The 26,064-nt window shown below is 37.9% G+C and overlaps 1 protein-coding gene across 1 annotated transcript in view; it reads right to left on the reverse strand.

The window, feature by feature from the left end:
• LOC136862787 (uncharacterized) overlaps positions 1-26,064 on the reverse strand; it is a 171,767-nt gene that overhangs the window by 11,447 nt on the left and 134,256 nt on the right. Inside the window, exon 12 of the mRNA XM_067139047.2 lies at positions 8,972-9,168. Coding sequence (XP_066995148.2) covers positions 8,972-9,168 — 197 coding nt within the window. The remainder of the gene's footprint in view (positions 1-8,971; positions 9,169-26,064) is intronic.

The raw sequence follows: 26,064 nt of genomic DNA on the forward strand, positions 1-26,064 counted from the left end.
CACAAAAAGAGATTCATCGAGACTGCAAGCATCAGAGATGAAATTTCTTAGATCCACCATCCAGAAGACCAAGATGGACAAGTTAAGAAATGAAGAGGTGAGAAAAGAAACCGGAATAAAGACATCCCTATTAGACAGTATCGGCACATCCAAACTATGGTGGTACGGGCATGTGATGAGGATGGAGGCTACAAGAACAGCCAGAATAAATTTGGATAGATACGTGGAGGGGAAAAGACCTGGAGGAAAACCTAAAACTCGATGGACGGACATGATCAAGGTTGATCTAGTTGCCAGAGGATGGACAGTGGAGTATGTTCTCCATGACAAGTTGTATATGGACAGGAAGAAGTGGAAGAGGCTCATTAACAGTACCCACGAAACTGGAACTGTACGATGATGCTTATCACACTTTCCCTTGTAAAATGGGACTGTGGTATGAACTCCCATTCATTTGGTATGGCTCCTTCATGCAAACATTAATCAAATAAATATTTCATATATGGCACTATATCCCAATTCACTGGCTTTAGTATATCCTCAGAAATCATATCAATTCCACCTGCTTTCCTAGTTTTCAACTTTTGTATATTTTTTGAATTACAGTATTTTATTTTCGTAGGTATATTTCAGTTCCTTGCTAGTATTTGTAACCTTCTCTACTTGGATATTTTCCTTATATCCTACTATCTTTCATACTGCTGACTAACGTACTTCTACCTTCTGTAAGTCTTCACATATACACTCCCTTTGTTCATTAATGATCCCTTGAATCTCCTTTCTGGAACCTATTTCTGCCCCAAAGTACCTTTACATACCCTTCCATGTTTCCTTAACCTTTTCACTTCCAAGTTCCTTTTGCAGCCTTATGCATGTCCCATACCAGATTTTTCTGGATGTTTCGACAATGGTTGAAATAGGCTAAAAATACCTCGTATTTACACAGTTACTGAACAGTCATGGAATGACAACATTAGCAATAGTTTTCTCTTGGCACTTTTACTAGAACATAACAATGATATGATAAGTGTCTACAACTTATCTTCTCTATATTCATAAAATTAAGGCTCATTATCATTCCCTAAAATTTATAAAATATGATCTTCTTTCATGCTTTCTTTACACTTTTGCGCACCCATCTCAGAAGACAACTGTGAAAGAAAAGCACAAGGCACAAAATTATCGTAAAAATATTGTAAGGCAATTTATGAATCAGACTGAACTCGGAAGTGGAGAAGAAGTTATTGATTGAAATCCTAGTTAACTCATGTCTGGGACAGCAGGAGACATATTGATATTCGAGTTAACTCAGATATGGGATAGAAAAGGTTCAAATTCATATGACGGCCAGTTATGTGCGTCATCATCATCATATTCTAAAGGCTAAGACTTGTCGCTGCAGCCACAGTTGTCTATCTTGAGCCAGTCTTTTCAACTCAGCGTAGTTATGTGTGCCATCATGTTATTCTTAGTTGACTATTTTACTAAATTCAATTTCTTAGTAAATTCCTTCGATCTCTCCTTGCTTCCACAACCATTTCTAACTCTATTTCTTCCCTTCTGAGCAGTTGAATCATGGCTGAGAAATGATGTAATGGATGCAGCAATGTTTTCACGGAACTGGAGTATTATAGAGATAGGATAGGAATGGTGGGAGAGGGAGTATTCATTCTGGTGAAAGAAGAATTTGTAGGCTACGAAAAAGTTAAAGGTGAAAAACATGAAATTCTAGGTGTAAGGCTCATTTCTTAAGATAATAGGCAACTTGATGTCTTTAGAGTGTACAGACTGGGAAAGGGTAGCGCTGATGTTGATTCAGAACTATTTGATAAGATAATCAGCTATGTGGGAAACGACATGGAAAGGAATGTAATTGTAGCAGGAGATCTGAATTTACCGGATGTCAATTGGGAAGGTAATGCAAACAACAGGAAGCATGACCAACAAATGGTAAATAAGCTAATATGAGAAGGACAGCTGATTCAGAAAGTGATGGAACCAACTACAGGGAAAAATATCCTGGACATGGTGTTGATAAAATCAGTTGAGCTCTATAGAGAAACCAAAGTAATAGATGGTATTAGTGATCATGAAGCTGTTTTTGTCGTAGTTAAAAATAAATGTGAGAGAAAGGAAGGCTTTAAAAGTAGGACTGTTACGCAATACCATATGGCTGATAAAGCAGGCATGAGGGAGTTTTTAAAAAGTAACTATGATCGGTGGAAAAAAGTAAATAAAAATGTAAACAGACTCTGGGATTGGTTTAAAGCAATTGTTGAGGAATCTGAAAATAGGTTTGTACCTTTAAAGGTGGCAAAGAATAGTAACGACCCACCTTATTATAATAGAGAAATAGAGAGACTAAGAAGGAGGTGCAGATTGGAAAGAAATAGAGTTAGAATTGGCTGTGGAAGTAAGGAGAAATTGAAGGAACTTACTAGGAAATTGAATCTAGCAAAGAAGTCAGCTAAGGATAAAATGATGGCAAGCATAATTGGCAGTCATACAAATTTTAGCAAAAAATCGAAGAGTATGTATAGGTACCTCAAGGCAGAAACAGGTTCCAAGAAGGACATTTCAGGAATCATTAATGAACAAGGGGAGTGTGTATGCAAGGATCTTCAAAAGGCAGGAGTATTCAGTCAGCAGTATGTAAAGATAGTTGGTTACGAGGATAATGTCCAGATAGAGGAGGTGACTAATGCTAAAGAATTTACCTATGATAACAATGACATTTACAATAAGATACAAAAGTTGAAAACTAGAAAATCGGCTGGAATTTATAATATTTCTGGGGATATACTAAAGACAATGGATTGGGATATAGTACCATCTGAAGTACTTATTTGATTATTGTTTGCATGAAGGAGCTATACCAAATGAATCGAGAGTTGCTATAGTAGCCCCGTGTATAAAGGAAAGGGTGATAGACATAAAGCTGAAAATTACAGGCCAGTAAGTTTGAAATGCATTGCATGTAAACTTTGGGAAGGTATTCTTTTCGATTATATCAGACATTACATGTTATAATTCTCATCTTTTGGTCCATATTGAAATGTACAATGAAGTCAAATAAATATTAAAATTTATTTATTCCACCTATTCATACACTTTACAAGGTTTAACGTAACAATTCATGTTCTTATAAAATTACCAGTATACAATTTGTTACCAATTTTTAAACAAGGACATTCAAGAAAGTGTATAAATTTACGACTATTTGTTTTTTAAGACTTTATTAAGGCTTCATTTTAAGAATATCATAACTATTGTTAACCATTTGCTCACCATTTGAAGCACATTTCCAACATCATCCTCACTTTCATATGTAATGTTAATACAATCAGGTTCCTGATTAATTACCTTTCAGATTGAGATTAAGGCTGAAGATGCCCTTAATTAAAGGGCGAAACTTGTCCCTATAATTTTATTCAAGATTTAATTTCTTAATTAAAATCTCTATTTATGTATTGAATAGGTGGAATAAATAAATTTTAATATTTATTTGACTTCATTATATCAGACATGTTTGCAAAATTAATAACTGGTTTGATAGAAGGCAGTTCGGGTTTAGGAAAGGTTATTCCACTGAAGCTCAACTTGTACGATTCCAGCAAATAGCGAATATCTTGGATTCAGGAGGTCAAATGGAATGTGTTGTGATTGACCTGTCTAAAGCATTTGACAGGGTGGATCATGGGAGACTACTGGCAAAAATGAGTGCAACTGGACTAGACAAAAGAGTGACTGAGTGGGTTGCTTTATTTCTAGAAAATAGATCTCAGAGAATTAGAGTAGGTGAGGATTTATCTGACCCTGAAATAATTAAGAGGGGAATTCCTCATGGCAGTATTATTGGACCTTTATGTTTTCTTATGTTTATAAATGATATGAGTAAAGAAGAGGAGTCAGAGATAAGGCTTTTTGCGGATGATGTTATTCTGTATAGAGTAATAAATAAGTTACAAGATTGTGAGCAACTGCAAAACGACCTCAATAATGTTGTGAGATGGACAGCAGGCAATGGTATGATAATAAACAGGGTTAAAAATCAGGTTGTGAGTTTCACAAATAGGAAAAATTCTCTCTGTTTTAATTACTGCATTGATAGGGTGAAAGTTCCTTTTGGGGATCATTGTAAGTATCTAGGTGTTAATATAAGCACAGATCTTCATTGGGGTAATCACATAAATGGGATTGTAAAGAAAGGGTACAGATCTCTGCACATGGCTATGAGGGTGTTTAGGGGTTGTAGTAAGGATGTAAAGGAGAGGGCATATAAATCTCTGGTAAGACCCCAACTAGAGTATGGTTCCAGTGTTTGGGACCCTCACCAGGATTACTTGATTCATGAACAGGGAAAAATCCAAAGATAAGCAGCTCGATTTGTTCTGGGTGATTTCCGACAAAAGAGTATCGTTACAAAAACGTTGCAAAGTTTTGGCCGGGAAGACTTAGGAGAAAGAAGATGAGCTGTTCGACTAAGTGGTATGTAATACCAATATAAATGGTCTGTTATTGGACATTATAAATTTTCCAGTTAACCCATTCCTGGTTGCGTGCGTTTCGCCCCAGTGTGCTAAGTTGGGCTCATCAGTTGGTAAATAGCACACCTACCAATATGCATGGCTAGTGCATACCGTGGAGGCTACTGTATAGGCTACTTGGAGCCCCTGCCAGTGCCAGTGCACTATGAGAGGCTTTGCCTCATTACCATTGATGCCTGCCTGGGCATCAGATGATATGGATCTTGATTTCCAGGAATCAACATCCATGCGTCTTGGTAGGTGTGCTATTTACCAACTGATGAGCCCAACTTAGCACACCGGGGAGAAACACAGGCAACCAGGAATGAGATAGCTGGAAAATTTATAATGACCAATAATGGACCATTTACTTACTATTTACTAATTCGAGACAAATATTTGAGGTTCCCTATGGGAATCAACATCTTTATCATAAGTGGTATGTTGCGAGCTGTCAGTGGAGAGATGGCGTGGGATGACTTTAATAGACAAATAAGTTTGAGTGGTGTCTTTAAAAGTAGGAAAGATCACAATGTGAAGATAAAGTTGGAAATCAGGAGGACAAATTGGGGCAAATGTTCATTTATAGAAAGGGTAGTTAGGGATTGGAATAACTTACCAAGGGAGATGTTCCATAAATTTCCAATTTCTTTGAAATCATTTAAGAAAAGGCTAGGAAACAACAGATAGGGAACATGCCACCTTGGCGACTGCCCTAAATGCAGATCAGCATTGACTGATTAATTTCCTAACTTGCAACTCCTTCTTAATCTCTTTATTTCTCTGTTGTAATTGGTCTTGACCTTTCTTTACTGAGTTTAAAGATACATATGTAATTGTTTTCACACTTCTCAACAGTTGTTTAAACTCATCCAAAAGGCTGTTTACATTTTTATTCACTGTTTTCCATTGATCATAATTACCTTTTAACTGAGGAGAAATGGCTTTTTGTTTGCTATGGCAGAAGTCACATGTGGTTGAAAAGACTGCATCTACATTAATCTCTAATAACTCAGTATCACATGTTTTTTCGTATTAATTGGTATTGATTTTTTTTTTCATTGTTTCCTTTGCTCTTATTATTGAATAAAATACAAACACAAATATAAATGGAAACTTACGCATGTTTATACAATCATCTCAATAGTTTCTTTCATGTTAATTATTTTGAAAAGTTAGCAATTTACTTAGCAATACAATCATACATCTTCATTATAGAATTTCATGCCTCTCAATGTTCAGTCTACAAGTCTGCAAGAAACTAGTCTAACCACTATCATGTTGGTCTCCCTCTACTCCTCTTACCCTCCATAACAGAGTCCATTATTCTCCTAGGTAACTTATCCTCCTCCATTCACCTCACGAGTCCATCACCAAAGCCAGTTTATGCGTACAGCTTTATTAATCCAGTTCATTCCTAACTTAGCTTTTACTTCCTTATTCTGAGTATCTCCTGCCGTTGTTCCCACCTGTTTGTAGTAACAATCATTCTCGCTACTTTCATGTCTGTTTCTTCTATGCTTATGAATAATAATACGCTCAATAAATTAACACACACACATTATAAGCATAAAATCCTACTTTTAAAGCATATATAAAGATTACAAATTGATTATCCAAAACTTCCAGCAATAACTGTTTTCCATGTGGAATTTTTCTTTCGCCCTTATATCTTTCATGTTTACTCTGCCACTGCCACTGCACAGGAGTATTACTTCATTCTACATCATCTGCACTACTTGAGCTTTCCCTGAGATGAGCATGGGGAACTCAGGAATACACAGCATGCTCTCGGCAGACAAATGTTCCACATTGGGTGCAGGTGGTCTGCATTTTTTAATGTTTCTTGCGGCTACAGAAGCTGCACCGTCTTGAAACCTAGAGATTCTGTCTCTCATTGTTCACATTTGGTTCTTTCCTTACTCAAACTTTGCAACAAATGCTCCTTGTCATCATCTAAGAAGTCCCTGCATAGTTTCATGGTTAGATCTTTCAAGAAATTTCTTCTCGTCCCTAGCTCCATGTTGCTTTTCAAAATGATCTAGGCACTGATACCTGGAATGTTCACTAGAGGGTAAAATAAAGTGAGACTACGTCAACTGCTCATTCTTGCAATGTTGTACAATTTATTCAGTTCATTAACTATATCAGCACTCCCCTAGGTTAGGTTGTAGAATGTGTGAATTTCAGGACCTTGAGTCAGAGTTGATTTTGTCTGTTTCATACATGGTGGATAGAAGCAACACAACTTTTTTATTTGTAGGAACCAGCACTAAATAAACTTTGGATCCAAACACACTGCTTTTCATAGGCTTTCCTTTCACTTCTTTGAAGAACTGAGGAATTTCTGACTTGTTTTTTTTGCATAGTCCATACTAAAGTTAATCTGTAGTTTCTCAAGAGAGTGGCTGCAAGGGGGATGGAAGTATACCAGTTAACGGTAGTAATATATCCACTGTCTGAAATTGTCTGAATAAAATGTTTAACACTGGTTTTTTTTCATTGCTGTTCCCTTGAAAAGATCCAGGATTATCTTTTCTGGTATATACCTCCAAGTTGTAGGTATAAAAAGTACATGCATTGGCCAGACTGAAGAATTTTAGTCTATAATTCATGCGCTTGTTGGGGATAAATTGCCAAAAGGAACATTTACCCTGGAATGTCTCAAGCATCTCATCGATGGTTACATATTCACTAAAGGAGTAATTATTTCTGCACAAATAACAAATCCCTCAAAAATGTCTCATATAGATGACACTTTATCAACCAATTTTCTTTCATTACGATCATTAATATTGTCAAACCTTAATGCTCATAATAGAAACTGAAACCTTTGTATATTCACTGTAATTCTGAAGTGCTCAGTTCCTGTTCCATTGATTGACCACAACTCCTTGAGGTTTGTATGAGAACACTTCATTGTTCCAGCCAAGTATGAGAGACCAATCACAACTTTTATTTCTACCAATGTTGCATCACCAGTATTTCTCTCTCTAGAATAATTTTCCCTACTTTTTCTTATGCAAATATTTGTGAAGTTAACAATTTCCTCCAAGATGCTGTTAAGGAAAGAATAGCTCCCAAGATTCCAGTATAGTAGTGGCATGTTGAGCTTGGCCTATTGGCCTATTGGTCCTGAAAGATGCGTTTTCAGAAGCACTGTCATGATCACTGATTTCTATGTTGTCAGTTTCATCATCTGCTTCTTTAGGTAAATTAACATCTTCCTTGAATCCCTCTTCATGGAAAAAGTTGTCTTCAAACCAAATCCTGTTCAATTTGCAGACGTCCGTTCTCCTGCAGCTCTTTTTCGACACTGTCCACAAATTTTTGTATTCTATCTTAATTTATGTCAATAAAACCAGTTGCTTTGGAAGTCACACGTGGTAGAAATGACAGCATAAAATAAATTTGCGGGAACTTGTATGCGATCGGAAGCACTGCACCCATGAAATACTTGCTGCTATGACGCATTAAATGGAACTGTTAGCTTTCACATACCGTATACGAGAGCCTTGACCACATCCTCACCCATGATATGATAGAGGGTTATCTTCATCTGTCACCTGTATTACAACTTTTACATAACAGCGGTCTTTTCCCCATCATGTGACTTCTACTGGGTTAAAAACTCCCCCATACCTCTCTTTTAAACCATATGGTATTGTGTAATAGTTCTGGTTTTACAACCTTCCTTTCTATTGTATTTATTTTTCACTATGACATTGTTATCACTTATATCATGTATCACTTCCATTTCTCTGTAGAGCTCATCTGGTTTTATCAGCACCATGTTTAGAATATTTTTTCCTCCAGTTGGTTCTCTCACTTTCTAGTTCAGCTGTCCTTCCCAGATTAACTTATTTACCAGCTGTTGGTCATGCTTTCTCACCTCTGCAATGCCTTCCCAGTTAACATTTGGTAAACTGGTAAACAAATACTTCCCCTTGTACCATTCCAGTTCTGTCTCTATGATAAACACTCCAGTTCTGTGAGAAGATTTCTGCATCCATAATCGAGAATTGTACTCCCTTGCAAGTAATCAGTTTCAATTATTGTAAGTATCTGTGAATTGTACTCCTGCCGAACTGTGGTACTCTGGACACTTCTATTGTGAATGTAGGTGTAATTAAAATGTTACAAATAAGAATGTGGATAATATATGAGCCTAATATGCTTTCTATTTACCACTATAATTATATTTATCCATAGACATGGAAATAATGCATGTCAGTTGAGAGAAATGCTAGTAATATTATATTAAAAATTTTATTAGTTTCATCTAACAAATAGAAGAGTCATATATTGTTAACTTCATTACGGTCTATGATCTCAGAGGACAGGTGCATGCAACAAACATGTACTGTATTTAAATACCATCTCTCCAAACATAATCTGAGAAACCTCCCACATAAATATAAAGATAAGACATAAAGATAATGTACCTAGAGGCTTGATTGGAGAAACCATGTTGATGGGTTCACCAGGACGCCGTAGCAAAAGTCGACCAACACCCTCACAGCGCCTCAGCACCTCATTCTTGACAAGTGAATGCTGCAGCTCAGCAGGAAGTATGACTCTCTCCATGAGCCAGGTAGGTACTGCACCAAAGTCTGTGAGCAACTGCAGCGCACCCCATTCACTGTACAAGAAAATGAGAATATAGAACTTCCCAAAAGAAGGCCTTCTAAATTATTCCACTGATACTGGATAAAGAGGAAAAATCTTCTGAAAGTGAGCCTAGAGAACAAAATTATAACTGCATTTATCAACTTCAATTTAATTACCTTATGCTGAAAAGAAAAACCAGAAAAATAATGTTTTTGCACCTAATACTTTGGAAACACAGTATACAAAAGAAACCAGGAGAGATAACATCTGAAATGTAGAGACAAGAACAAGAGTGGGTTCTTTTTCTCTTTCTGAGTTGCCCTGCATAAAATTGCTCATTTTTGTCTCTTTTCCCTGATGTTAATTTTTTTTTTCATTTCTCTCATCATGAATGGAGATCTCTCATTCCCCTCCTCAATGAAGCTGTGAGGTAGAAACAAGCTTGCTGAAGTCAGAGAAGAACTGTAATTGAAGAAGGCAATGGAAGACAACAAATTGGTCACTATAATAAATGTAAAAACATTTTTATTTTAACTTTATCCTATTCAATACAGTACAAGATGTTAACGTGTTAAACATCATTGAAATAGTTGAGACATGTTTCGCCCCTTTTGTGGGGCATCATCAGTCATATCAATACCTCAAAGTTCTACCAGACGTCTGGTTAGAAAATTGTAAAACATGTTGCATAATTGAATACATTAAAAAACTTTACAATATCCTATTATTAACAAAATATCAAATTGGTTCAAAATGTGTTGCACATGCTTGTGAATTTTCACATAAACAAGGCTGTCATGTGTGTAGTAAATGACAATAGTGACAGTCTAAAATCTTATGCGATGCTAAAGTTCGAAAACAGTTTAAAATGTATATGCAAATATTGGGAATGAATACAGAATACATACAATTACAAATACTACACACGTATTTTACATATGAAATGATGTGGAAAAGCATTCCAAATTCAAGCTAATTTCACTTAAATTTGATCTTAATATTACGTTCATGATGCGATCTAATGGAATTAGCATCAAGATGTGAAAGTTTGTATGTGATTTATAACAAGCTCATGTGAAAGCGTTGCATTATGTTGTAATTCAACCTAGATGTCTAAGTTGCACGATTATATTTTAGACCCAAACAAGTTGGTTTGCTGAAGTATTCATGGGCTATTCAAACTCCGTTGGACACTCTCTATGAGACAGTGTGTCTAGTGTATGTAAACAACAGTTGATATTTGATTCAAATTGAGCCTATGTTGAAACAGTTGAACTAATGGCTTGAATGAGGGCGATTGAAATGTCATTAATATCTTCCCATTTGACTAATATTTTGAAGTTTTAACGGTGTGTTTCAGTTGCTGGAGTATGGTATGTCGGTTTATTCGTTGAATCGAAACAGACTTTCAACGTATTAGGTCGTGTTACGTATGTGTAGTACGTGTTGAAGAGATGTTAAGTACAGAACAAAGATGGCCTAGGCCACCATAGCTCAATTGGTAGAGCAACCGACGTGAAATCGGGAAGTTGTGGGTTTGGATCCCACTGGTGTCCGGCTGGCCATTTTTGTTCTGTACTTATCATCTCTTCAACACGTACTACACGTACGTAACACGACCTAATACGTTGAAAGTCTGTTTCGATTACAATGCAGTCGTGAAAATTCAATATTCATTGACATGCCCCACAACGGGCGACTTAAACGCACTCTACACTGTGCTAGCAGCAGTGCCAGACCTGTAGCTCAGATCCTTTCAAACAGAACAAAGATGGCCTAGGCCACCATAGCTCAATTGGTAGAGCAACCGACGCGAAATTGGGAGGTTGTGGGTTCGGATCCCACTGGTATCCGGCTGGCCATTTTTGTTCTTACTTAACATCTCTTCAACACATACTACACGTACATAACACGACCTAATACGTTGAAAGTCTGTTTCGATTACAATGCGGTCGTGAAAATTCAATATTCATTCACATGCCCCACAACGGGCGACTTAAACGCACTCTACAGTGTGCTAGCAGCAGTGCCAGACCTGTAGCTCAGATCCTTTCAAACAGAATAAAGATGGCCTAGGCCACCATAGCTCAATTGGTAGAGCAACGGACGCGAAATCGGGAGGTTGTGGGTTCAGATCCCACTGGTGTCCGGCTGGCCATTTTTGTTCTGTACTTAACATCTCTTCAACACATACTACACGTACGTAACACGACCTAATACGTTGAAAGTCTGTTTCGATTACAATGCGGTCGTGAAAATTCAATATTCATTATTAGTTGAATGTTTTGACTGTCACCCGTTCAACTAATAAACCGACATACCATACTCCAGCAAATGAAACACACCGTTAAAACTTCAGAATATTAGTCAAATGGGAAGATATTAACAACATTTCAACCGCCCTTTTTCAAGCCATTAGTTCAACTGTTTCTACATAGGCTCAATTTGAATCAAATATCAACTGTTGTTTACATACACTAGGCACTCTGTCTCATAGTGTCCAACGGAGTTTGAATAGCCCATGAATACTTCAGCAAACCAACTTGTTTGGGTCTAAAATATAATCGTGCAACTTAGACATCTAGGTTGAATTACGACAGAATGCAACGCTTTCACATGAGCTTGTTATAAACCACATACAAACTTTCACATCTTGATGCTAATTCCATTAGACCGCATCATGAACATAATATTAAGATCAAATTTAAGTGAAATTAGCTCAAATTTGGAATGCTTTTCCACATCATTTCACATGTAAAATACGTGTATAGTATTTGTATATAAATTTTAAACTGTTTCGAACTTTAGCATCGCATAAGATTTTAGACTATCACTATTGTCATTTACTACACACATGACAGCCTTGTTTATGTGAAAATTCACAAGCATGTGCAACACATTTTGAACCAATTTGATATTTTGTTAATAATAGGATATTGTAAAGTTTTTTAATGTATTCAATTATACAACATGTTTTACAATTTTCTAACCAGACGTCTGGTAGAACTTTGAGGTATTGATATGACTGATGATGCCCCACAAAAGGGGCAAAACATGTCTCAACTATTTCAATGATGTTTAACTAACACGTTAACATCTTGTACTGTATTGAATACGTTGAAGTTAAAATAAAAAAAAATTTACATTTATTATTGAGATTCTTTCAATACGGAAAAAATGATTTTCATTACTTGTAATAAGCTGGTCACTGTCAATCTGCCCCTGTTCTGTTACTCTCTTTCCTTCCATGAACTTTTCATTATAATTATCCTTTGAGTGTGTTCCTGCTTTCCCTTACATTTATTAGAACAGTGTTCCCAAGCTCTTAAGTCTGCAGACCCCTTGACATTTTCTTTTTTACAATTTTGCTTTAGTCTGTAATTTTGCTTTATGTCGCATTGGCACAGATCTTATGGTGACAATGGGATAGAAAAGGCCTAGGACTGGAAAGGAAGCAGCATTTGCCTGGTGTGAAAATGAGAAACTACAGAAAACCGTCTTCTGGGCTGCCGACAGAGGGGTTCGAACCCACTCTATCTCCCAGATGCAAGCTCACAGCTGTGCACCCCTAACCTCATGGCCAACTCGTGCAGTTAAAGAAAAAATTTTCATGCACCCCCTCTGAGTTTCAAAATGAAAAAAAAATAGTAAATATGTTATAAATTCTTAGGTTTCAATTCAAACATATTAAAATCAAAGCAGAAATTATAATACCAGTCACATCATTTTACAGTGATGTGATGAAGAGACTTTTGTACAATTAGCTCTGCAATGTTGGGTTAAATGTCTGATAATTTCAATATTAAGTCACTCTCAACATCACAACTTTTATTTCAAATAGGTGATGTGGAAGAAAGCCTCCATCCATGTTCCCATAGAGATGCAAGGAGTATGCAAATCTGATTCAGGATATGTGCTGTATGTTTGCCCCTCTACTGAAGTGAAAGCTAGTTTAGGCATCTCTGAAAGTTTTCCTGTTGATGTCTGTGTGCATCAGGGATTGGTACTGAGTCAAATTCTATTCAACATTATAATCAACTACTTGAGAGAGCAGCTAACGCCAGAACTATCATGAATCTTGCTGTATGTGGATGACATTGTTTTGGTCAGTGAAACATGTAAAAAGGTTGAGGCAGCCTTAGAAAAACAGAGCATTGCTGGAGAGAAAGACTTGGGATCAGCCATAAGTAGACAGAATAAATGTTCTGCAACTTTGCAGAGCCTTGTTTGGCTTGCCAAACACTGTCTTCCTAGCTGGAGAACCACTGATGATGACTGACAGGTTCAGTTATCTTGGCTCTGTCATTATCACTGATGCCATAATTGATGACAATGTCAAGCATTGCTCTAATGTTGGGTGAATTAAATGGTGTTTGCTAACAGGTGTCTTGTGTGACAGATGGATGCCCATAGAGCTTAGCGGGAAGTTTACAAGATTGTTGTCAGATCTGCCATCATATACGGCTCCAAATGTTGCTGGGCAAGGCCGAAGAAGTACAATTTTATTATTAAATGCACACCACAGAGACACAAATGTTTTAGTGGTCTGAGGGTGTTACTCAAACCAATTGAGTATGTAATGAGAATGTGCAAGGACCCTTTGGAATCACCACTATTGGTTAGAAACTCTAGGAGAGACAACTCCGTTGGTACATGCACATCAAGCAACAAGTTATTTGATTTATATGCAAAGTAGTTAGGTTGTTAGCTATGCACGTAGCATGCCTTATTTCAGTGGAGAGAGAAGATGCATAAGGTTACTTTGCCTGATATTGATGAGTATAGGATCTTCTAAACGGTTTGGAAACAGCAGGGAACTGAACCAATGATATGTTGTGTAAAGGGCCAGTGTTATTGTATGCTGAAATGTAAGGCTGATTTAATATGTCAGAGGCCATGGAGCCAGGAACTGATAGGAAGGATATATAAATGGATTGCGAATGAGGGCCCAAGATGGCTAGAGATGCCAGGTAGCTTGCTTGTTTTATTTTTCTGTGAGAGAAATTTGCTTTTGCCGATGAAAAATATAGCTCCCAATGAGTGGAGAGCACTCAGCTGATTGGATATACCGTTAGCCTTGCAAAAGTGAAAGACGTGCCCTACTGAAGGTCTTTTTCAACTGCCTGCCAAGTCTATGTAGCCGCTCCATGTTCATTCATTTACAGCTGATTTTTTTTGCTATTTGCCTTATGTCGCACCAACACAGATAGGTCTTATGGCGACAATGGGATAGGAAAGGCCTAGGCGCCTCTAACCGCTCGGCCAACTTGCCCAGTTTACAGCTGATTACCAACCACACGGAGCGAGAGAAGTGGACAGCTGTGTCACTCTGAGACACAACCCATGCAGCCAGTGGATATCAGAATGTTACCTGATACCCTTAGTTACTTGGTATATCTTTGTGTGTGTTTTATTTTCAGGTTTGTTGATTCCAGTGTGCATTTATTTTAGTATGATGTTATTTGTCTTGTTGTTTAATGTAGGATATTAGCTCGCAAGCTAATTTGATTGTCAAGGTTCACAGTTCTGTCTGTTCCTTTGCATATGAGCTGCGACTCATAATTAGAATCTGTGCTGTTTTGGTGGGAATGTTTATAGGTGGGCCGGCGTAAGGTTGCACATGACAGCTGTGCACAGTGTTGGTCACACTGCAATGGCGCACGAAGCGATGTTGCCGCCGCAACAACAACTGACTGCATGACACGTGAGTATTAAAAACATAGGAGAAATGCTTTTAATGTCATCGCAATGATACACAATACAAATGAAATCAGCCGACGGAAATAGAATTTTCAACACACCGATTAAGTTTGCAATAAAATATTTCATCACACAAAATGATACGAGATATACTACAAAGTTCTTATTATCGCGATTTTAGAAAACACGGAAGAAATCGGCCGACAAGAATCTCACTTTAAATACACCAATAAATGTTAGAATAATGTACACCGGTGCTAACACAAAAGGTTTCAAGTATCTATAAAATTTACAAAAATTCAGAAACCTTTTTTTCATACCTGATTCACAAAGGTAGAGGTTTGATACCCTCCAGATCACTGCCATCACTACCGTCGCCTTCGTTGTCATTGTCATCGTCGTCTAGGCAGATCATCAACTCCTAACAGTCACTGATGATGCCATGCCCATGTATTGCCATTGCCGACTTAATGAATGTTGCGACATGGCTAACTTTCTTCCTCCACAAAGCCGCATCCATTCGAGCAATAATCTCCCAGAACAGTCCTTCCACTTCAGTAATTGTGAAGGACTTGTTATTAGTGCATACGTCATGTCTTACTTCACCCCATACCGTACCAACTCAATGAGGTTGAAACAGTGGTACGGCGGCAATCTAATAACCTCGTGGCCTTGTTCCTTCGCTACCTCGTCAACTAATTTAGTCATACACATATGCGCTGGGATATTTCCTTACTGCAGCCATTCTGCTAACAGTTCTTTACAGGCACTCGAAGAAGGGGTCTTATCCATTATTACAGAGTGGTAGGTGCATTGTCCATAACAATGACAGAAGGGACTTTGAGCTGTAATAATTGTACACGTGTTTTCTTATTGCATCAGCCTGGGAAGAATTAATTCCTGTTACAGGAGATAGCTTGATTTGTTTCCTTCCTTTTTTGGAGGCGAACACCTGTCTGAATAACAGTACACTTTGAAAGTCCTAATGGTTGACATATGCGTTCCACAACTTGATCCGCAGAAACAGAGTGACGGCTATACAAGCGTATGAATTTCCTCTCCCTCTTGTAAAACTTATGAGTTCTCGGCACTAATTCTAATGCATGACTATCAAGGGCCACTCCGCGGCGCAATGGATTATCACTTCGCGGTTCATGACTATGTTGTCGTTTCCGTGACATCGCACTGCATTCGTTAAAATAAAATGTCACAACTATCTCACAAAGAAAACAAAACTTTCATAAACGCGCGAATCACAGCTGACCATGTGCTAGCTAGAGCTGGGAACGGAGCAGTTGCTCCTATGATTGCAATTGGTAGTGAGAGTGCAGCGCTCCCTCCGGTATTCTCCGGTAGTAAACTGTTGCTTGGAAACCAATCAGTGTTTTCGGTGGGCGAGCGGAGGACGGAGGAACAGTACTGAATGTGTACTGCTTTGCATTTCCAGTAGTGGAGCACAACGGATGTGGTAGCAACGTAGTGAATACTGCTTTGTTAGTGTGAAGAAGGCGAATATATGAAATATATACATTCTCATTTATCGTTTGTGTTTAATAATATATATATATATATATATATATATATATCCAATAAAAGTCCATGCCAATAGAATACACGTTTTTCATTATATTTCCTTTGAACTATGAACAGTGTTGTCCGGCCCCGCGGTGTAGGGGCAATGCGTCCGCCTGTCACCCGGCGACCTTGGGTTCGATTCACAGCCGGGTTAGGGTATTTTTGATTGTAGTGATCAATATCCCTGGCCTGGGGACTGGGTGTTTTTGACGTCCTTAATCTTCCTTTCCTCACACACAACATTACACACTACTGCCATTCCAATTACACGCAGGTTCATACTATATGGTGCCAGTAGGGGCAAAAGATCCACATGGATCGACGCCCCGAACAAATAGCATTTTATAGAAAATGACCAGTGTTGAAAAACAAAACGAGAAGCGGGACTCAAACCAGCGATTACGGAGCTTGAGCGCTAACCACTCGACCACCGCCGTTTCGTGTTCGTGACCCCAACGTACCGGTACATATTCGACGCGAAAATTCCTCTTGCGATTTGCTCGAGAACACCTTAGTAGTACGCTTTACTACTTGCACATTATGTTGTCCTAATAGACTACTAAATGTACACAAAGTTTGAAGGTAGTCCGTGATCCTAAGGTCGTGGCCTTCCCTTGTAAGTGTATTGTATCGCTATTCAGTCTGTGCTTATTAAATTTGCGTCTATATTTCCTCTGCTTGTTGTGTTTTGTAGATCATGCAAAGTATATTAGAAAATAATTGGGTATTAGTTTGATATTTAATCCCATTTTTAGATGGTATACATGTTTTAGAATATTTAAAGGAATTTAATAAATTTTTACAGAAATTTGTACCACAAATACCACGAAGACCATCTGATGCATGACATTTCTTTGTAATTACTGATGATAAACATCAGCAAAATGCAAATTTTGCGGCCGCATTTACGCGACGGGCGGTAGTGCATCAAATTTGTGGGATCATATCAAGAGTCATCACAAGGATGAAATGAGCAGGTCGGCTTCAGCAGCAGAAAACAACATTGCTGTATTAAGCGAAACAGTTATGTTGTGAGAAAAGGGCATTGAATAGACGGCTGAAATACCTTTACGTTGTCATACCAATAACGTGTTTAAACGTGCCGCTACATTACATTCACTCCGTGGTTTACTCGGATTCCATGGTTTCCCATTTTCACACCAGGCAAATGCTGGGGCTGTACCTTAATTAAGGCCACGGCCGCTTCCTTCCAACTCCTAGGCCTTTCCTATCCCATCGTCGCCATAAGACCTATCTGTGTCGGTGCGACGTAAAGCAACTCGCAAAAAAAAAAGTTTACTCGGTACAACCGGGTGATGACGTCACAACAACTGCTCCGCTCCGTCCCAACCACTAGCCAGCGCTCTACCGTCTGAACTTCTCAGCCCAGTACAGCATATAAACAATTCCAATCACTTCTTTCTCTTGAGTAATAAATGACCTACGAGTATAATTTATGTAAGAGCATCGTATATAGCACCTGTTCACATGCAATTGAATATAATTATTACTTATTTTAACTATTATAATATTGTAAATACATTTGCAAGGGCATGATATATGGCAGTATTCAGTCTACATTATTCTATCCACCTGCACCTATTGCAAACTGAATTTCTTCTTCTCCTTCTTCTTCTTCTTTTATCTGTTTATCCTCCAGAGTCGGTTTTTCCCTCGGACTCAGCGAGGGATCCCACCTCTACCGCCTCAAGGGCAGTGCCTGGAGCTTCAGACTCTGGGTCGGGGAATACAACTGGGGAGGATGCTCAGTACCTCAGCAGGCTGCCTCATCTGCTATGCTGAACAGGGGCCTTGCAGGGGGGTGGGAAGATTGGAAGTGATAGACAAAGAGGAGGGAAGGAAGCGGCCGTGGCCTTAAGTTAGGTACCATCCCGGCATTTGCCTGGAGGAGAACTGGGAAACCACGGAAAACCATGTCCAGGATGGCTGCGCGGGGGGGGAATCGAACCCACCTCTACTCAGTTGACCTCCCAAGGCTGAATGGACCCCATTCCAGCCCTCGTGCCACTTTTCAAATTTCGTGGCAGAGCCAGGAATCGAACCCGGGCCTCCGGGGGTGGCAGCTAATCACACTAACCACTAAACCACAGAGGCGGACACAAACTGAATTTCAACAGATCAAATTTTGTTATTCATAGCGTAACAAATAATGAGGCAATCTTGAAACGACTGCAACATTTGCATGCCAAACATAGAAAACTCATGCACCTGTGGACTTAGTACTGAAACCTAAATTGTAATTCCACCCAAGATCACCGTTACTACATTGCCCACATTAAAGCATTTGAATTTTCCGCCAGTGAATTCAATCGGAGGATTACCGGAGGTCTCCAGAGGAAGAGCGAAAACAACTGCTCCGCTCCGCTCCTACTGTTCTGAGCTCTAGCCAGTCTGTCTTCGGCTTAGCTATGTCATGTTCCACAGTTTCATCTGAGATTACATCGGTTCGTCATTGGACATAGAGCTGGGAAATGGAGCAGTTGCTCGTATGATTGCAATCGGTAGTGCGAGTGCAGCGCTCCCTCCGGTATTTTCTGGTAGTAAACTGTTGCTTGGAAACCAATCGGTGTTTTCCGTGGGCGAGAGGAGAACGGAGCAACAGTACTGAACGTGTGCTAGCTTGCAGTTCCAGTAGTGGTGCGCAACGGATGTGCTAGCGACATAGTAAATACTGCTTTATAAGTATGATGAAGGCGAATATATGAAATATACACATTTTCATTTATCGTTCGTGTTTCATTTGTCGATTACTTTTGTAACAATTTGCTTTACGTCATGCCGTCTTATGGCAACAATGTGATAGGAACGGCTAAGGAGAGCAATTTCTAGGCGTGAAAATGGAAAATGACGTAAAACCATGTTCAGGGTTGCCGACAGTGGGGTTTGAACCCACTTTCATCCGGGAGATAGTGGGTTCGAATCCTACTGTCAGCAGCTCTGAAGATGGTTTTCCGTGGTTTCCAACTGCCCCTCCAGGCAAATGCCGGGATGGTACCTAAGTGAAGGCCACGGCCGCTTCCTTCCCAGTCCTTCCCTACCCCATCATCGCCATAAGACCTATCTGTGGTGGTGCGACGTAAAACAAAAACGTATCATCGACCCAAAGTCTCACACTGCAGTACACTGTCCTTGAGGTGGTATAGGTGGGATCCGTCTCTGCGTCCGAGGGAACACCCAACCCTGGAGGGTAAACTGATAGAAAGATTATTATTATTATTATTATTATTATTATTATTATTATTATTATTATTATTATTATTATTATTATTGTTTTCGAATAGGTCTACTATGGACCACGTTAAGCATCATTCATTTACGGTTCTTCCTCTTTCGATCGGCCCAGTACTTCTTCATCCTTTCGGAGTGGGCTTCTTTACGTTCTCGTGACCAGTTGTTGCCGGTCCGTTTTTTGCTACTTTGATCTTTGAATCCCTTAATTTTGTTGATGATTTTTCTGTATTCCTGTCTGTTGTATACTGCCTGCTGTGATATATTATTTTCCTCCATATCCTCCTTGACCCCTTTAAGCCAGCTAGTTTGTGTCTTCCTGTTCTCCATGTATTCCAGAATTCGCTTGGCTGTTCTCTCTGGTGGCATTCTTTTAATGTGTCCGTAGAAGCAGAGTCTTCTCTTCTTGAAGGATGTTGTGATTTTTTCGGTCCTTTTGTATAGTTCCTCATTTGGTTGCAGTCTAAATTCTTGACCCACTTTCCTGGGCCCTAGTATCTTCCTCAAGATCTTCCTTTCTGTCTTTTCAATGTTTTCTAGTAAGCCCTTCCTGTTCAGTGGAATACATTCGATCGCATATAGACTTTCTGGTTTGATGACAGTGTTGTAATGTCTGATTTTTGCAGTGAATGAAACTGATTTTTTATTGTAGACATTTCGACATAACTGGTATGCTGCTTCCATCTTTCTTGCCCTTTCCTGTAATGCTATTCCTGGTAGTCCTGTTGGGGTTATCCATTCCCCTAGATATTTAAACTTCTGTACTCTTTTAATTGTTCCATATTTGGTGACAATATTTTGTGTCGGATCCTTTTTGTCCTGAATCATTAGTTCCGTCTTTTCGAAGGATATCTGAAGTCCCGTCTTTACAGCAGTCTCTTGAAGTGTTTCAATTTGTACCTTGGCTGTTTCAGTGTCTTCTGCCAGTATTGCCATATCATCTGCGAATGCTAGACAGTCAATTTTGACTCCAGATCTTCCCAGTGATATTCCATTTTTCACCCCTAATTCCATCAGTCTCTTCCTCCACTCTCTGACCACTTTTTCAAGTATAACATTAAACAGAAGTGGTGACATCCCGTCCCCTTGTCGGACACCTGTTTCGATCTTGAATGGTTTTGACAACATACCCATAAACTTAACCTGTGATGTAGTGTCAGTGATGGTTTCTTTGATTAAATTTCTAGTTTTTTTATCTATCCCAAACTCTTCTAACGTGCTTATCAAGGTTGCTCTGTCGACTGAATCATAGGCTTTCTTAAAATCCACAAATATAATCACTAGATTTTTGGCTGTGAGTGCACGTAGTTGTATTATGGAGATTAGGTTGAAAATTTGCTCGCTGCATGATCTCCCTTTCCGGAATCCTGCCTGGTATTCACCAAGTTCTTTTTCTATTATCCCTTCAGTCCTGTTTTGTAGTGCCTTGGATAGAATTTTAGAGGCAACTGGTGGCAATGATATTCCTCTGTAATTATTATTATTATTATTATTATTATTATTATTATTATTATTATTATTATTATTATTATTATTATTGTACTCCCATAACTACTTCTCTGTTTTTTTGTGACGCTAAGATGCCAGCATTTTGTCCCACAGGAGTTCTTTCACGTGCCGGTACACCTGCCGACATGAGACTCTCGTATGTGACCACCTTCAAATACCGCCAAGCATAGTTGGAATTAAAACCGCAAGCTTGAGCTCAGAAGGCTCTACAGTCTGAACTACTCAGCCCGGTACAGCATATAACCAGTTCCAAACAGTTCATACTCTTCAGTAAAAATCCAAATGGTGTATGACTCTTAGTGCCGGGAGTGTCCGAGGACAAGTTCGGCTCACCAGATGCAGGTCTTTTGATTTGATGCCCGTAGGCGACCTGCGTGTTGTTATGAGGATGAAATGATGATGAAGACGACACATACACCCAGCTCCAGTACCAGAGAAATTAACCAATTAAGGTTAAAATTCCCGATCCTGCCGGGAATCGAACCTGGGACTCCTGTGTCAAAAGGCCAGCACGCTAACCATGTAGCCATGGAGCCGGATGTACTCTTCCGTAATAAATGAGCTGTGAGTATAATTAATGTAAGAGCATCGTATATAATACATGTTCACATGCAATGGAATATAATTATTGCTTAAACTTTTTTACTATTAATAATATTGTAAATGAATTTGCAACAGTATAACATATCCCAATATTCAATCTACAGTATTCTATCCACCTGTACCTATTGCAAACTGAATGTCAGCTGATCAAAATATGTTATTCATAGCGTAACAAATAATGCGGCGTTCTTGAAACGACTACAGCATTTGAATGACAAACGTAGGGGAACACATGCATCTGTGGAATTAGTAATACAATCTAAATTGTAATTCCTCCTAAGATCACCGTTAGAACATTGCCCACATTAAAGCATTTGAATTTTCTGCCAGTGAATTCAATCGGAGGACTACCGGAGGTCTCCGGAGGACGAGCGAAAACAACTGCTCCGCTCCGCTCCTACCGTTCCCAGCTCTAGTGCTAGCGGCGACAGACAAAACGGCAACACTTCAATACGGTAGTCGAGCTAGTTATAGATGGCACCACTATACTACCCATATTGCCAAAAACAATCAACTGAAAATAATTCGTATTTATTTTGTGGTTCGCTTAAACCTTATAATTAATGCTCATATTTGTGTAAGAAAATAAAAGATTATAAGCACTACATGGAATTAAATATGAATTAACATGAATAAAATGCGTAACTGTATCTGACATAAAAAAGTAGTAGGTTGGTGATTCTGAATGACGGGTGACGTTCTTCATTTCATTTTTGTAGTGGTGCCAACATGAATTACAACTGTCAAGTGCAACCTTGTGCCGGCCCACCTTATAGGAACCAACCCTGTTACCAAAGTGTGTTTTTATTTTGTTCCCATACATGTCGGAGTGTATATATAGATACAGGTACAAATGTCACTAGTGGATTTGTATTTTTGGGAACATGTAAAGACGATCATGTATTGCGACTTATGAGCCAACGGCCATCGGCATTTAACTAGCGTGATTACATACATACTTAAACTCATAACCTCAGGCACATCTCCATGTAAATAATATTGTAATTGTTTTCTAGGGTTGGTACCCATTATTCATGTATTTTCATAGATTTTATTGACTGTTTAGATATCTCATGTGCATGTCGCATATTTTACAGCCACTATTAAGGTCGAGTTTAACATTTTATTTTTGCTATTTAAATTTAGTATGGATCATTTTCATGTTTTTGTTAATAAATCCATTCTACCTCCTAACATGTATTTCTCATTCGACTATATGCCTTCAAATTTCCTGTCAGTGTACTAAGTAGTATGGTATTATTTAGATATATTGTCTGACCCGGTTTCGAACAGGTACCACGTGCTCTACCCCAACTGCGTTAGTCGGCATTTTATGACAGGATATGGTGCAGTACAGCATTGTTAAAAACAAAAGAAATTATAATAGTACTATTAACACAGTAGAGCTTCCAAACGGAGAGGTAACTAGAAACAAAAATAAATAAATCAGGAGTTCAGTAGATATTTTAATCACTTACTGAACTGTAATACAACTGACGACACACAAGATGACCCTCTAAACCCTATAAATTATAATGTAGAAAGTTTGTCCTGGCTTGAAGTGGAGACAGCAATATGTAAAATGAAAAACAACAATTCTGCAGGATTGGGTGAGTTCAGTGTGGACATGATCAAAGCACTTGGAGAACCTGGAATACAATGGTTGTACAGAGTGATTATTCCACTATTTAAGAAAGGTGACCAAAAGAATTGTAACAACTATAGAGGCGTAACCCTTCTATCTCATGAGTGACATGCTGTATTTTACTTTTAGTAATTATATTATATTATATTATATTATATTATATTATATTATATTATATTATATTATATTATATTATATTATATTATATTATATTATATTATTATAGTATTTTTTTTAAAAATCTGGTGTGGGAATTTAGTTTTGTTTGGCCTAAATATGTGGTGCTGAAGTTTGTTACTTGACATTTGAGTTTATTCAAATTAAGCTGCCATTTTCATTGTTATTATTATTGTTTAAAAGCTATAAAAATCTCATTAGAAAACCCCTAAATAGTTTTCAAAACCAATTTAAATTACAACAATAATAATATACACTTAACACTTCCTTCAGGCTAGCAACCCGTCGGAAGGACATTTGATTGCTTTCAAGTCTTGCAAAAAGAAAAATGCAAGACCGTAACGGGACACATGGCCCAATACTTGGAAGGAAGATGATGACTTTGCTAACACTATACATTTTAATTCAATTCATACTTTGGTCAATGAAATCAATATAAATTTAATCCCAAATGAACAACAACAATAAAAGTATGAATATAATTCCATAAAATGCATTCATATAAACAAAAATGACATAATGGTATTGCACCTGTTAGTTTATTAATGTTTCCGCGGTGACTCCCACTATTACACCGCGTTGGAGCATTAACTGAATATACATATGTTTAAATATTGCTCCTGCTACAAAATTTAAAGCATCGGGTCGAAAGTCATACCTAGTCTCTAAACTGGAATATAATTTATGAACATGAGCTCCAACAACATGGTGCATAATCGCTTCTCAGGGTAAAATTCGCTTCGTTGTTTCCATATGCTTTAAATAAATCGTGGATTCCGTTGAAGAGTATCCGTCCGTTGAAACAGTCATACCGTATCCTTATGTCAATGAAATTATCTGATCATCACCTAATATTTAGCGTAAACTAACTCAATAGATCCGTATATTATCATACTACAATATACTACAAGTTACTTAAGGAATAGAAATGCGAAATCAAATCTATATCTAATTTATTAGCATGCTAATATATAATAAAATTGAATAATATGCAATCATTGGCAATAAAGAAAGGAAAATGATGAAATTACAAATATCATTCTCAAAATGCTTGGTTTCCAAGATAAACATATTTGAAAAATCTTTAAGTTATCATCTTATTTGCTTACATTTTCGTTAAGTATCAAAATATACCATATCTTCCATGTTTAAATTGATACACGGGGAAAAATAGGGACCACAACTTTATTAAACCAAGGAGGAGTGGAATATCTTTCATTTAATGTTGTTTGGGATTTTCTTTGGGGCATCATTTAAGTTTCAACTTGCTTTTTGGTCTGTTTGACCAAATTTACTTGGATACATGTTTGGATTCTTGTTTGTGACTCACCATGTTACGAGATAAGCATTTCCATGTTTAAATATGGGTTCAAAACACCCATGCCGATATTAATATTCCTATCATAACCCAAAATGAATAAATTAAATCAGTACATCACCATATGTACAAAATAAACCAAATAATTTTAGTACAGAGTGCCATAGATTTGATAGTACGTCAGTCTAACCTGCGAAGATTGGTGCCATGCAGTTCTAGTCATGTGCCAATATATTTACATATTTTCAAATATCTCTTCGCTGTGCCATGGTTTTGTTAAAGTAAACCATACTTCATATAAGCGTTAACGCGCTGACCTTCAAATACGTAAATGTGCGAGACTCCATTCTATTCCTGAATATATATATTACGTAATGTGTAACAAACACGTAACCTATCAATATCTTCCTCTGAAAATTACTATGTGACACATTCTGCTTGGCTCGAGACATACATTCAACTTAACATGGCCTAAATCCTTCACTTGCAGTGCTAATCCAAATATAAATATAATATGTAACACAGGAATTCGCAATTCAATCATCTATCCCATTCTTAAACAACGAACAGAAACATATCTCCTCACTCTAATTACAACATGCCATATTAACATTCCATTTCCTTCATATATATAAATATACCTCCATATTTAAAAATATCTTCACTCAATTCCACTTAAAAATAACCTCTGTGTTACGGTAGCAATACTTAATAACCTGATTATTCTCTTATACACTGCAACTTCGTAATATTTCAAACACTTCCTTACAATGCTATTATCATACTGGCCATGATTGGTACACATATTGACCTGAAGTTGTAGGTTACGTCTTATATCTCGCCTATATTTTCTACTATCACAACTGGTTAAACGCTTCACGGTCTACACGTATTGATTGGCACAAAACATGCACAAATACTCAATCAGATCTAGTTTCCAATAACCTTAAAATTATCACATTAGCACCGTAGTTATATAGCATAAATTGGCACATTTCATCTGCTAATAATTGGCATTTATATTCACATATCCTTTCATTGGCACTTCATCTCTTACATCTAGCACTCCTGTACACATAAAAATATTTTTCATCAATTGATTTGAAATTCATTACGATGCAACTCATAATACTTATCTCGTAACTGGATTT

This window comes from Anabrus simplex, chromosome 1, assembly GCF_040414725.1.
Source record: "Anabrus simplex isolate iqAnaSimp1 chromosome 1, ASM4041472v1, whole genome shotgun sequence".
In the NCBI taxonomy this organism is placed as follows: domain Eukaryota; kingdom Metazoa; phylum Arthropoda; class Insecta; order Orthoptera; family Tettigoniidae; genus Anabrus; species Anabrus simplex.